This window comes from Peromyscus californicus, unplaced genomic scaffold (assembly GCF_007827085.1).
Source record: "Peromyscus californicus insignis strain IS unplaced genomic scaffold, ASM782708v3 Scaffold_17__1_contigs__length_78620276, whole genome shotgun sequence".
Taxonomy (NCBI): Eukaryota; Metazoa; Chordata; class Mammalia; order Rodentia; family Cricetidae; genus Peromyscus; species Peromyscus californicus.
This window is the reverse complement of record NW_026294469.1, coordinates 56,989,312-57,001,545: the sequence shown is the minus strand read 5'-3', so window position 1 is coordinate 57,001,545 and position 12,234 is coordinate 56,989,312. Positions and strand designations below refer to the sequence as shown.

General features: G+C 39.9%; 1 protein-coding gene across 2 annotated transcripts in view; it reads right to left on the bottom strand.

The window, feature by feature from the left end:
• Positions 1 to 1,914: 1,914 nt before the first annotated feature.
• The window catches only part of Rnmt (RNA guanine-7 methyltransferase), a 30,368-nt gene continuing 20,048 nt past the window's right edge, over positions 1,915 to 12,234 (bottom strand). For both annotated transcript variants that reach the window (XM_052742409.1, XM_052742410.1), the window contains exons 9-11: positions 8,301 to 8,402; positions 7,019 to 7,052; positions 1,915 to 5,685 (exon numbers count right to left, since the gene is read on the bottom strand). In XM_052742409.1, coding sequence (XP_052598369.1) covers positions 5,648 to 5,685; positions 7,019 to 7,052; positions 8,301 to 8,402 — 174 coding nt within the window. In that variant the 3' untranslated portion in view covers positions 1,915 to 5,647. The remainder of the gene's footprint in view (positions 5,686 to 7,018; positions 7,053 to 8,300; positions 8,403 to 12,234) is intronic.

Genomic DNA, 12,234 nt, shown 5'->3' with positions numbered 1-12,234 from the left:
TGCCCTCCCACCCCTCACCCCACTTAACATTTTCTGCCTCATTATTCCTTTCCTTCTTTGTTACCTGTGTTCTACCGTCTCTTTCTCTTGAAATCCCATACTCTAGCTTCCTGACTTGCACAGCTACTCCAATTTAAGCACACATATCTAAAGAAACTAGATCTACATATGTAAAAGTACATGCAGTATTTGTCTTTCTGGATCTGAATTACCTCACTCAGAATGATTGTTTCCAGCTCCATCCATTTACCTGCAAATTTTATCATTTTTCACTAAAGCTGAATAAAATTCCATTGTGCATATATATCACATTTTCATTATCCATGCACTAGTTGATGGACATCTGGGATATGCTTATTTCCTGGCTATTGTAAATAGAACAGCACCAAACAGTGATGAGTAAACATCTCTATATATAGTCAGGTATATACCCAGGAGGAGTACTATTGGGTCACATAATAGATCTACTTTTAGTGTTGGGGAGACACCCATACTGATTTCCACAGTGACAGAAGCAGTTTTCACTCCCAACAGTGAGTAAGTATTCCCCTTACCTCATATCCACACCAGCACTTGGTGTCATCTGTGGATTTGATTTTAATATTAGTCAATTCTGGCTGGGGTAAGATAAAATCTCAAGGTAGTCTTAATTTTCACTTTTGTGACAGCTAAGGATGATTATTTTAAGAAATTCTTAACTGCTCATATTTCTTCTGAGAAGAGTTTTCTTAGTGTTGTTTTTTGAGTTCACTGTATAGATACTGCCCCTCTGTCAAAATGGAGCTTGGTTATTTTTCCCCATTCTGTAAGCTGCCTCTTCACTCAGTTGATAGGGTTCCTTACTGTACAGAAGTCTTTCAGTCTCCTAAGGTCTCATTAGTCAATTTTTAAGTCTTAATTCCTGCTATAGTCCTATGTACATGCCCATATTCCCTCCTTTCTCCTCTAACAGATTCAAGTTATCAAGTCTTACGCTGAGATCTGTCCTAGTTGAGTTTTCTATTGCTGTGAAAAGACACCATGACCATAGCAACTCTTATAAAGGAAACATCTAATTGGGGTGGCTTGCTCACAGTAAACTCTGGGATGAAGCTCATTTATCACAGTAGCCGATCTTTTGGATATGTTCTAAAATTTGGTTCACACGTCTTCTATTGAGAATTTTTGCGTCTATGTTCATGGAGGAGTTAGCTTGTTCTAGAATTTTCTTCTTCTATATGTGTGCTTATCTAGTTTAGGCATCTGTGTCATTTTGGATTCATAAAAAGAATTTGGAGGTATCATTCCTGTTCTCTCTTATGGACTAGTTTGACGAACATCGGTGTGAGTTCTTTGAATATCCAGTGAAGTCCTGTAGGAAATCCATCTGGGCTTGGGCTTCTTTGCTTGCTTGTTTTGGATGGGAGGTTTTAAAATGACGTTTCAATGTCATTTTTCTAAATCTCTTCTTGGTTTAACTTTGGTAGGTCAGATGCATTAAGAAATTCATTCATTTCTTTTAGCTTTTCCAACTTAGTAGACTCTGGGTTTTGAAGTGTGTCCTTACAACCCTCTGGACTTTACCGGTGTCTCTTGTAACACCTCATTACCTCTATTAATTTGGGTCTTTTCCTTAGTGACACACCTCCTCCAAGACCACACCTTTAACTCTTTCCAAACAGTTCCACTAACTATAGTCCAAGTATTCAAATCTATATTTGAGCCTCCATTCTCATTCAAATTATAGCTGGTATTATCAAGAATGTAGGAAACTCTGGAAAGCTTCTGGGTAGCTGTCAATAAATATGAATATGGTGCATGTACTATGGTCCTGCAATCTTATTCCTAGTAGGAAATATATAGCTATGTGCACAAAAACTCATTTGCTAAATAACTGTGGTAGTACAGTTCCCAAGCTAGAAATGAACCAAAATATCATTGGATAATGTTGTTTATTCACACAATGGAATACCGTACAATCATGAGAACAATGTACAACTGATGAGAATAAGAATCTCATGAACACTGACAAATGAAAGCCAAAGAATGTATTTTTAATTTCATTCATGTAATATTCCAAGCCAGATGAAACTAGATTTTTGCTTAGAACCGGATGGTGGCTGTGGAAGGGAGAGTTGAGTAGAAGGGAGTCTCCAGCTTCTGGCTTATGAATTCATGTATGTTCTGTCTGTGAGGAATCCAATTGCCTGTACAGATACAACACTTCAACAGAGTTTAAACCAGCAAATCCATAAGATTAGGCCTGCCTACTTAACTCACACTAAAGCAGTATTTCTGTATCTTCCCTCAGAGACTCTCTTGCACTGATACATCCACACAGTAAGGTTGGGGGAACACCATCACCTGTAGTGTATAACCAGATCCCACAAGTCTGGTTCAAGGACCAGGTCTCCACACCATGAAGAGGATAGTCTATCTCTGTTTCCTACCAGGACACCCTATTTACTGGAGCACCTAAGTTAAGGTGCTTCAAGAACTAACAGCTCAGGCCACAGGACTCACTTGTTCCACTCTTGGAAGTATGTGAGTGCAGGAGTGTAGGCCCACCACAGGATGGGAGTGTTATGTTGCTGTGGTCTTGAGAAAATCTGTATCCTCTCTCAGCCATTCAGTCACCACACAGGCCCATCACTCTTAAGGGACTCTGCTCAGTCACAGCCTTCTCGTACTGAGGAGAGTCAGTCTGTAAAGTATGAGTCAGCTCCAGCAGGCCTGCGGCTCTCTGTACGTTAGGCCCCCAGAAGGACTGCCAGGGACCGACAACTCCTCACTTTCTCTCCATCAACACTGTATACACTGGAGTGTTTCCCTGAGTAAATTCTAGACCCAAATAATCCCATGTCAGTTTTTTAGGTCCTACTACAATGCAGATTTGTCCCCGGGCCAACTATCTCCAATTCAAGTTGTGCCATTCTCACAAATGGCCCATGTGGTCTTCATTTCTGCAGATTTATTTTTATTTATGTGTCTGCATGTTTGTGCATGTGTGCAGGTGTCAGCAGAACCAGAAGAGAGTGTTAAAGTCCCTGCAGCTGGATTACAAGCAGTTGTGAGCCACCTGATGTGTGTGTGGGAACCAAACTCCAGTCCTCTGAAAGAGTAGCAAGCATTCTTAGCCTCTGAGCCATGTTTCCAGCCCCTGATCTTCATTTTGAAACTCAACCTTGGAGGATACCCTGTGTGGCAGGCCTGGGAGTGTCTGAACAGCTCCTCTGAACCATTCTTTTTTTTTTTTGGTTTTTCGAGACAGGGTTTTTCTGTGTAGCTTTGCGCCTTTTCCTGGAACTCACTTGGTAGCCCAGGCTGGCCTCGAACTCACAGAGATCCGCCTGGCTCTGCCTCCCGAGTGCTGGGATTAAAGGCGTGCGCCACCACCGCCTGGCTTCTGAACCATTCTTATCACTGAACCCAAAACAAGGGACTCTTCCCGGATCCTGTAATGAAAAGCCACGCCTTTCTCATCAGATACTACACGTCCTGACAAAATTAAACATGTAAACTCCAGTATGCTGGAAAAAGTCTCATCTGTTGATAAACAGTGGAAAAGGCCACCTTCCCATTCTCATCCTCAAGAATTCATCTTGAGTCATTTAACTTCAAGCAGTGTAGGGGAGGAGGCTGAACAGATAAGAACACAAAAGGAAAAAGGCAGCTGCTTGACCTGTTTGCTGTAGGGTGGCCTCATGGGAACACTCTCCTATGCCTATGACAGTAGGTGTAATAACTACAGCCCATCTCAGACCCAGTTCAGTTCCTTATGACTCCTCAGCAAAGGGCCTAGGAACTCCACATTTCTCTTCTTGTGATTGGACAGCCATCAATTACTCCACCCTTTGAGGAATTCTTCTCTCCAAAAAACAACCCATGGAATGGAATGGAAAGGACAGAAAGACTAAAAATTGATGCATTACCTATTAAATGAGATCATGAATTGTGACAAAGCTTTCCCTACCTGCCAAACCATAAAATACTTAGTACCTTCCCCAGGAATAAAATGAGCCTAAATTTCTAAGAGCAAGAACTTTCATCCCCACACCCCAAACCCTGCACCAAAGCTACTTCTAATACTATGAGCAGTAACAATACATAAACTGATTATGCTTTCAATTTTTTTAATAATTATTTTTATTTTGTATGCCTGAGTGTTCTGCCTGCGTGTGTGTGTGTGTGTGTGTGTGTGTGTGTGTGTGTGTGTGTGTGTGTGTGTGTATATGTGCACTATGTGCATGCCTGGTGCCCACGGAGACCAGAAGATGGTGTCAGATCCCCAGAAACTGGAGTCAGAGACAGTTATAAGCCACCACGTGGGTGCTGGCAACTGAACCTGGGTCCTCTGGAAGAACAGCCAGCACTCTTAACTGCTGAGCCATCTCTCCAGCCCCGAGCCTACTTTTAAAGCAAGTACTATAGAGTTTTACAGAAAGCAGGATCTTTGTAAATTGTCCTTTAAACAAATGACTTTTAAAAGAATATATAATTGTATTTGCTCTCAAGTTATTTGATGCATCTAAAGGCTGTCAAGTTTCTTAAATGTAAGACAGCAGTTCACACAGGCATCAGTTCTAGAAGTCAATTCTGTAATTCACAACTTAATGACAATTTTAATGATTGTGAGAGAGTAAATAAATATTTGGAAGGCAGCCATGCTGACCTCTATACACAAATGCATGTTTTAATGACAATTAGACAGTGGGTTCTGCTGTGTCAAGTACCAACACTGGAAGAAAAGAGCACGGGCTGCTTGTTTGGGACTGGGAAGGAAACGGCATTAGTAACTGGGATCTCTTAGTGGTGAGGATCCATCTCAAGTCTACCTGTTTCCCTTACTGCGCTACTCCTGTTGCGCTTGCCTATATACATGGGAAGAAAATATGGAACAGGATTATGACATGGCATTTTCACAAAATCTTTAGAAAATCGAACCATGAAATCACTGTCCAATGAAGAAAAGTTCAAAGTACCTTAATTAAATCTCAATAGTTGGATATATTAATTGCTATGGTAGGAAATTCTTAACAGAATACCAAACCATTCCACAATTTCTCTATGTTGCCATCTAAAATTTTCTATAGATTCTCAGAATTTCATGGTATTAGCAAATAGTTATTTTATTGAAACACAGTCAAAATCTAGCCAGGTTGCTCTTATGACAATCTAAAAATCAAATTTTAATCTTATAACTTTAGCAATATATAGTGACCACTTACATTCAAATGTACAGAACACATCTGGAAAAACACTGTAACAAAACTTCGAGTGCACGGTGGCGAACTGGCACTCCTCCACCAGTTCTACAGCTGTTGTAAGTAAATTCAACTCTGTAAACACACTCAGCAAATCACAGCACTGTGGAGAGGTCAGCTGCTCTGAAGTGCTGCTTTCGTTTTCGACAGGAGAGGGAAACAATTCTTAGAATATCACTTAAAAATACGATCTTAAAGATGAAGCGTTCTTATACACACACACACACACACACACACACTGCTAACCTGTCACAGACAGTAAATGTCAGTTATACACTGGACTTTTTGGCAGCATCCTCCACACTTAGAACTTACTATTCAAATAAACAAACAGCTGTCACATGTATCTGAGATGGTTTGCTCCATCTGGAGGGATGGAGTGCTGCTCTGAGGCAACTAACTGCTTACTGCTGTTTCTCAAAGGCAAAAACCAAGTAGATACCTAAAGAAGAAATAAGAGAAGTCAGAATTTAGTTACTCATCTCATCAGGGAAAATGTTCTCAAGCAGCACTGAGAAAGAAAAACATCATTCATTCTCTGAGGTCTATTATTTGAGTGGTTTTGGAGTAGATATAGAATCACCTAAGTATACTTCAAAACAAAAATCTTCTTAGCCATTTAACACCACTAAGAATGCTAGAATCGGATTTCAGATACACAATCTGAAACTCAATTTCTGAAAGTCTTGCTCACAGTAAGGACTTCTATGAGGCTATGATTAAGAGAATGGGAACTCAGTCAAGCAAATTAGTTCTTAACTAAGTTAACTTAACTAAGCCTTAAACTGCATCTCCTGTGACACCATAATAGTCAACTCCTTATGTTTGTGGGGATTACGTGAATTACAACAGATGACATGCTTAGAGCAGCATTACATACTACTGAACACTCAATAGTAACCAGTATTAGTATTCTCAGATTTTGCTGGTTTGATAATCTACGTTTAAACTCTCCATCTACCTTCCCCTCTTCAGCATTTAAATTGTCTGGCCATATTTATTTGTGTTTGTTTCTTCCATTAAACTCTAGAAGGTAGACTTGTTTGCATTTTAATCCCCTGAAGTCCTTTCATATAATTCTGTAAGTCAACATTCAATGTTATTAAATAGTGTCTCTGATTACTACTTTTGCCTTCAACATAATCAACAAACATCTAAATGGACAGCATGAACTGTGCTCAAGTTCCCAAGACATCTATGTAAAAGATTAGGATCCTTCTATCTTAACATTAAGGATCTGCAAACAAACGCAAGTCCTCCACATCACTCTGCGCAGAAGCCCAGGACTCTGTACGATATCTGCCATGAGTGTGGATTAGCCTCTGAAGACACCAGTCTCGTGTCAGGATGTGTCTGTATACCATCTGTTTCCCCTGCTCACTCTGCCTTGCTTAGTGTTCTACAGTCTCTCTTTACTGTCAGCATTTGAATGGCCAAATAAAGTAATATCCATGGGAGTATCCTATAGCCAAGGAATTCAACAGGATCCTGAGGTGAAGACAGAGGCAGCTGCTTATTAACAAACACAGAATGAAAATATTTATGTATGCTCATGAATGTATGTTGAATAACAGCCTACAGATACTTACTTTTGTCACTGCGCAGATGTGCCAAGTGAAGATTTTACATATATATAAAAATATGTGGGAGATATGTGTTTCAATGTATCAGCATAAGCACAAAACATATCAGAAAAACTCTAACATTTTCAAGTCTCAATGATTCCCTTTAAACAGAATCACTGAAATTGTCAGTTAGCTGGATGATATACTCACTTGTAGCTTCCCATTCTGACTTACTTAAGGTTCCCTAAAATTATAAAAGAAAGGAAGCTTTAGATTCAATGCAGAAGTAAACATAAGCTTATTGTTTAATAGAGGATAGGTGGCAAAATCCTATAACTTCATTATAAAAACACAATGCACATAACACTATGACATACACATCTAAAAACAATCAGTAAGATTAACTTTCTGAAAAATATTAAAGACATAGTCTCAGTTTATATATAATATAATATAATATAATATAATATAATATAATATAGTATATTATATTATATTATATTCATTGTCCACAATATTGGGAAGTAGCAAATGTTTCAGCAAGAAAATACAAATTTCTTTATAGGAAGTTAATCTCAATGCTGAGTTGTTGTTAGAGGGGTCATAATAACTGAAACAAACATCTAACTTAAATCTACAACTTAAAAATGAAAAACAACACTGCGTTTTACCAAAAGAACCATAAAGTACACATCATAAAATAAACGGCATTTGCCAAGAAAAGAGAGAAAATTTCAAGACAGTAAGTAAGACATGTGCAGCTTCGTACAGGCCACTGCCTCCCTAAGATCTAGTGTCAGCTCTAGGACCCAGGAAGTTTGAAGAAATTACGAGGGAAGAATATTCTAAGATATTAAGAGAAATGTGCTATGAAAACGTCTGCAATTTTCACTGGGACTGTTAGGGCTTGTCTTACCATCACATACTGAATTTTTTAAAAGTGAGAACCTGCTTTAAAAAAAAGAAAAAGAAAAAGCCAGACAGTGGTGGCGCACGCCTTTAATCCCAGCACTCAGGAGGCAGAGCCAGGTGGATCTCTGTGAGTTCAAGGCCAGCCTGGTCTACAGAGCTAGTTCCAGGATAGATAGGGCTGTTACACAGAGAAATCCTGTCTCAGAAAAAGAAAAAAGGAAAAAAAAAAAAAAAAAAGTGAGAGCCTGCATAAAGTCAATATGAATAAAAACATACTATTCTCCCATCCTCTAAGTTCACAGTGCTTGGAATTCTATCTCTGGAACGCTGAATTAGAAAGGAATCTTGCAAACCAAGCCTATGATTTTTCCCCACCCTTAGCTGCCTCATAAAAGCTCTCTATGCTACTCACTGAAATATATTTTATGTTCCACAGCATCAAAAGTTATCACAATTTAGGCGAAACAGATTATTATTTGCCAAATTTGTAATCCTTATGTAAGCCCAAATATTGTAAACAACTGAAATAACCTCCATACACACATGCTCCTTTTTCTGACTTTAAAAGCTGGAAACTTACCAGAGGTAACCTTACTTGACTGTTCTTCATGTACTCTGCTGCATGTGCATAGTCACCAACCTTTTCAGAGACAAGTTTAGAGTTCTCATTTGCAGGGTATGGCTAAGGAAGCAAATGCAAATTCCAGTTAAGAGATCTCACTACATTTAGAGCAGTTTGACAGAGTAAATCACTGAAACCGTAAGAATAATCCTTAAGTATTGTTTCACAACTACACATACTTTTTTTCTTTTCAAGATTTGTGGTGTGTGTGTGTGTGTGTGTATGTGTGTAGGTGCTGGGACCCACAGAGACCAGAAGGCCCTTGGGGATCTCCTGAGGCTAGAGTTACAGATGGTTTTAAGCCACCTGATGTGGGTGCTGGGAATCAAACTCAAATCCTCTGCAAGGGCACTGAACCGCTAACCCATTTCTCTAGGCCCTATACAGTTTTACCATAACAGAAAAAGGCAGGAGAGGGAATTATCTCCAAAATGTTGGCCAACTTCTATCATAATCTATTTACAGCTTGGACGAACTATATAATTTAATCCTCAAAAGGGGTCATTTAGCAGAAAACATTTACATCTTCTTGAGTTCTGTCAAAGGTCTTTTCCTGTTATAATCTAAAAATTGTTGAAAAAAGGAAGTGTTGTAAATTGCCTCAAGTGCTATGTTTAATTCATTTTAAGCAATATATTATACCCTACAAGTCTTTTGTCTTTAATATTCTAAGAAACTGGGCTGGACGCAGCCACTTTAAAACCTAGGTTGTCCTAAGAAACTTATATGAAGATGATTTACGAATGTCTACTTTACTCCCACTCCCCACCCCTTTTTTAGGGTATGTGTAAGTGTAGGCCAGAGGTCAACCTAGGATGAATCATCCACCTTAGTTTTTGAGGCAGGGTCTCTCACAGTTCTGGAGCTTGGAGGTTAGGTCATCTGCCCTACAATTACAAACCCCATCAACTGTGACCAGCTACTTTATCGGTCTGGGGCTCTAACTCAAGTCTTCCAATGAGCCATTCCCCAGTCCCTTTTCCTTTTTCTTTATGAACACCCTATTGCATATTCAGATGTTGGAACTAAAGCTATTTATTTGCTGTTCAGAGTGCACTGAGTTGCTGTACCTGGTGACACATGCCTAGAATCCCAATACTCAGGAGACACAGCACTGCCAGTTCTAGGAAAGCCTAGATCACCTAACAAGACCCTTTATGAAAAATCCAAACTAAAACGCATGCAGAAAGTATTTTGGCTTTGTGGGACCTGCATATTCTCAACATTCACAGCTTTACTTTTTATCCAATCTTAACAAAAGCGCTTTTAAAAGTTTTTGCTGTGGATATCGCTCTGTATAAATAAAATGCTGATTGGCCAGTAGCCAGGCAGGAAGTTTAGGCGGGACAAGCAGAGAAGAGAATTCTGGGAACAGGAAGGCTGAGTCAGAAGACCCTGCCATGAGTACCAACATGTAAGATACTGGTAAGCCATGAGCCATGTGGCAAGGTATAGATTTATAGAAATGGTTAACTTAAGATAGAAGAACTAGATAACAAGAAGCCTGCTGTGGCCATACAGTTTGTAAGCAATATAAGTCTCTGTGTTTACTTGGTCGGGTCTGAGCGGCTGTGGGACTGGCGGACGAGAGAGATTTGTCCTGACCGTGGGCCAGGCAGGACCAGGAAAACTCCAGCTACAAGTTTTCTTGGAGTTTCAACCTCTTGACTTCAGTGTCACCACACCACGAGGCTTCAGAACTTTATTTTGAATGGCTCTCACTTATTCTGTCATAAACCAGTCAACTTACTAGTTCCAACTCCACCATGAGCTGTTCTGCATATCTGCAGACACCTCATCCTTTACCGACAGATGAACCAAATAAATGCTAAGAACTACAAAACTGCCCTCCCCAGGAGCAACAACAAATAATGTACATAAGCTAGTACTTCTCAAGGGAGCAACTCTTCCAGAAACGCCTCCCAAGAAAGTTCTCAGTGAAAACAAAGGTGGGCGTCAGAGCGTTGGGATCCTAGTGTCTCGGCCCTCACCTCCCGTCGTCCTTCCTCCTCTGAGGACTACAGAGAGTAGTAAAGGGCTAGTGCTGAAAGCCGGAGCCAGCCAATGGCTGGATGCTTCAGAAGACTTTCTGCAAATACCAAGACTCTCTTAAAATCGCTGGTTTGGACTAAAGCACCAAGAGCATGATCATGGTGTCTACCCCTAGTCTCAATGTCCTTCATAGGAGGAACTCAGTCAAGAAATAAAAAGCCAAAATGCTTTTCCAAACAGGCTATCCTGCTCACGCTCCCAGACAGCCAGGATCATATCAAGGGCAGGATAAAGAAGAAGGCAAACTGAAAAAAGCAGTATGCTTAAGAAAGGAAGTTACTAGTAACAACACTCAATACTGTTTTCTCATGCTTCTGTCTACATCCTTGCTGCCTTCTTCCTTTTTATATACTCACTGCACTTTGAATACCTACACAGACTACCTACTCTTACACTATACTGGATTCAAGGCCTGTATGTGAGTCTCATTAAAAAATAATAATAAAAAAGTAAAATAAAAACAAAACAAAAACTTTAAGATCCTTGCTTTCTTGTATCTAATTATTTAAATACTTTTTAAATCAATTATAGAAATCCATTGTTTACATACTGAAAGAAAGCAATGGTTGAATGAACATGTACTGTCTATCAGGGAAGGGCAATTTGCTAAGGTTTGCAAGCATGTGAGGAATTACAGCTTCTCCTTTTCCTTTCTACCTCAGGGCAAACAAAGCCAAGCTCCTACCCTAATACAAAGTCAATGAAAACATTCATAATTCTAAAATATAGGATGCATATAAAAACATTCTTAATTCTCAAGTATAGGATAGATAGCTGAACAAAAGTCAATTAGTATTTTAAGATCCTCCCATTTGACAATGTGGGGGAATAAGTATGGTTGAAACTTGAACATAATGATGGCCACCCATAAAACTGAATTATATAACAGCTATGTGACCCTGAACCATACTAGGCTGCCCATTCCTAAAAAAGTGATTGTTTTGCTTCTTTCATGGGTTGAATACAATAAGAAAGACAGGCTAGGTTTCAAGCATTTAAAAGAACATTCTAAGTTGATGGAGCTCACACCGGTAGCCCAGCATTCAGGAGCGGCAAGAAGACAGCTGCAAATTTCAAGGCCATCTACACTATACAGTGAATTCCAGGCCAAGTGGTAACACAGAATGAGACCTTGTCTCATAACAAACAAAACAAAAACAAAAAAAATTAAGAGAATACTCTAAATTAAATAAAACATCTTAAATATTGCATGACTATATTCTGCTACTCTATTATTCTAACAAATAACACGCACACTGAATACTTTACATAGCCTTAATAAAAGGAAAAGAGAGAGCAGGCAGTGACTGTGCAGTGTGTCTCTCTCTCTCACTACTGCACTGGGAGAGCAGGCAGTGACTGTGCAGTGTCTCTCTCTCTCACTGCTGCATGGGAGAGCAGGCAGTGACTGTGCAGTGTCTCTCTCTCTTTCACTGCTGCACTGGGAGAGCAGGCAGTGACTGCAGTGTCCCTCTCTCTCACTACTGCACTGGGAGAGCAGGCAGTGACTGTGCAGTATGTCTCTCACTACTGCACTGGGAGAGCAGGCAGTGACTGTGCAGTGTCTCTCTCTCTCACTACTGCACTGGGAGAAGCACAAGAGTCAAGCAGCCTTGACCTTAGTATATAACCCACCAGAGAGTCATCACAGAACAAATATCTCCCTAGAGCTTGCCGTAGATCTTGGCCAGGAGGGCCCTAAACCGCTGATCTAGTCATAAAGAGCTGTTCTAGATAGGGAGAGCATGATTTTTACCCAGTAGGAAACATGCCTGTCACAGCAGGGACATGGGTACTACAGGTAGGCATCTAATAGTTAGAGGCCAACAGTGCTCTGAAT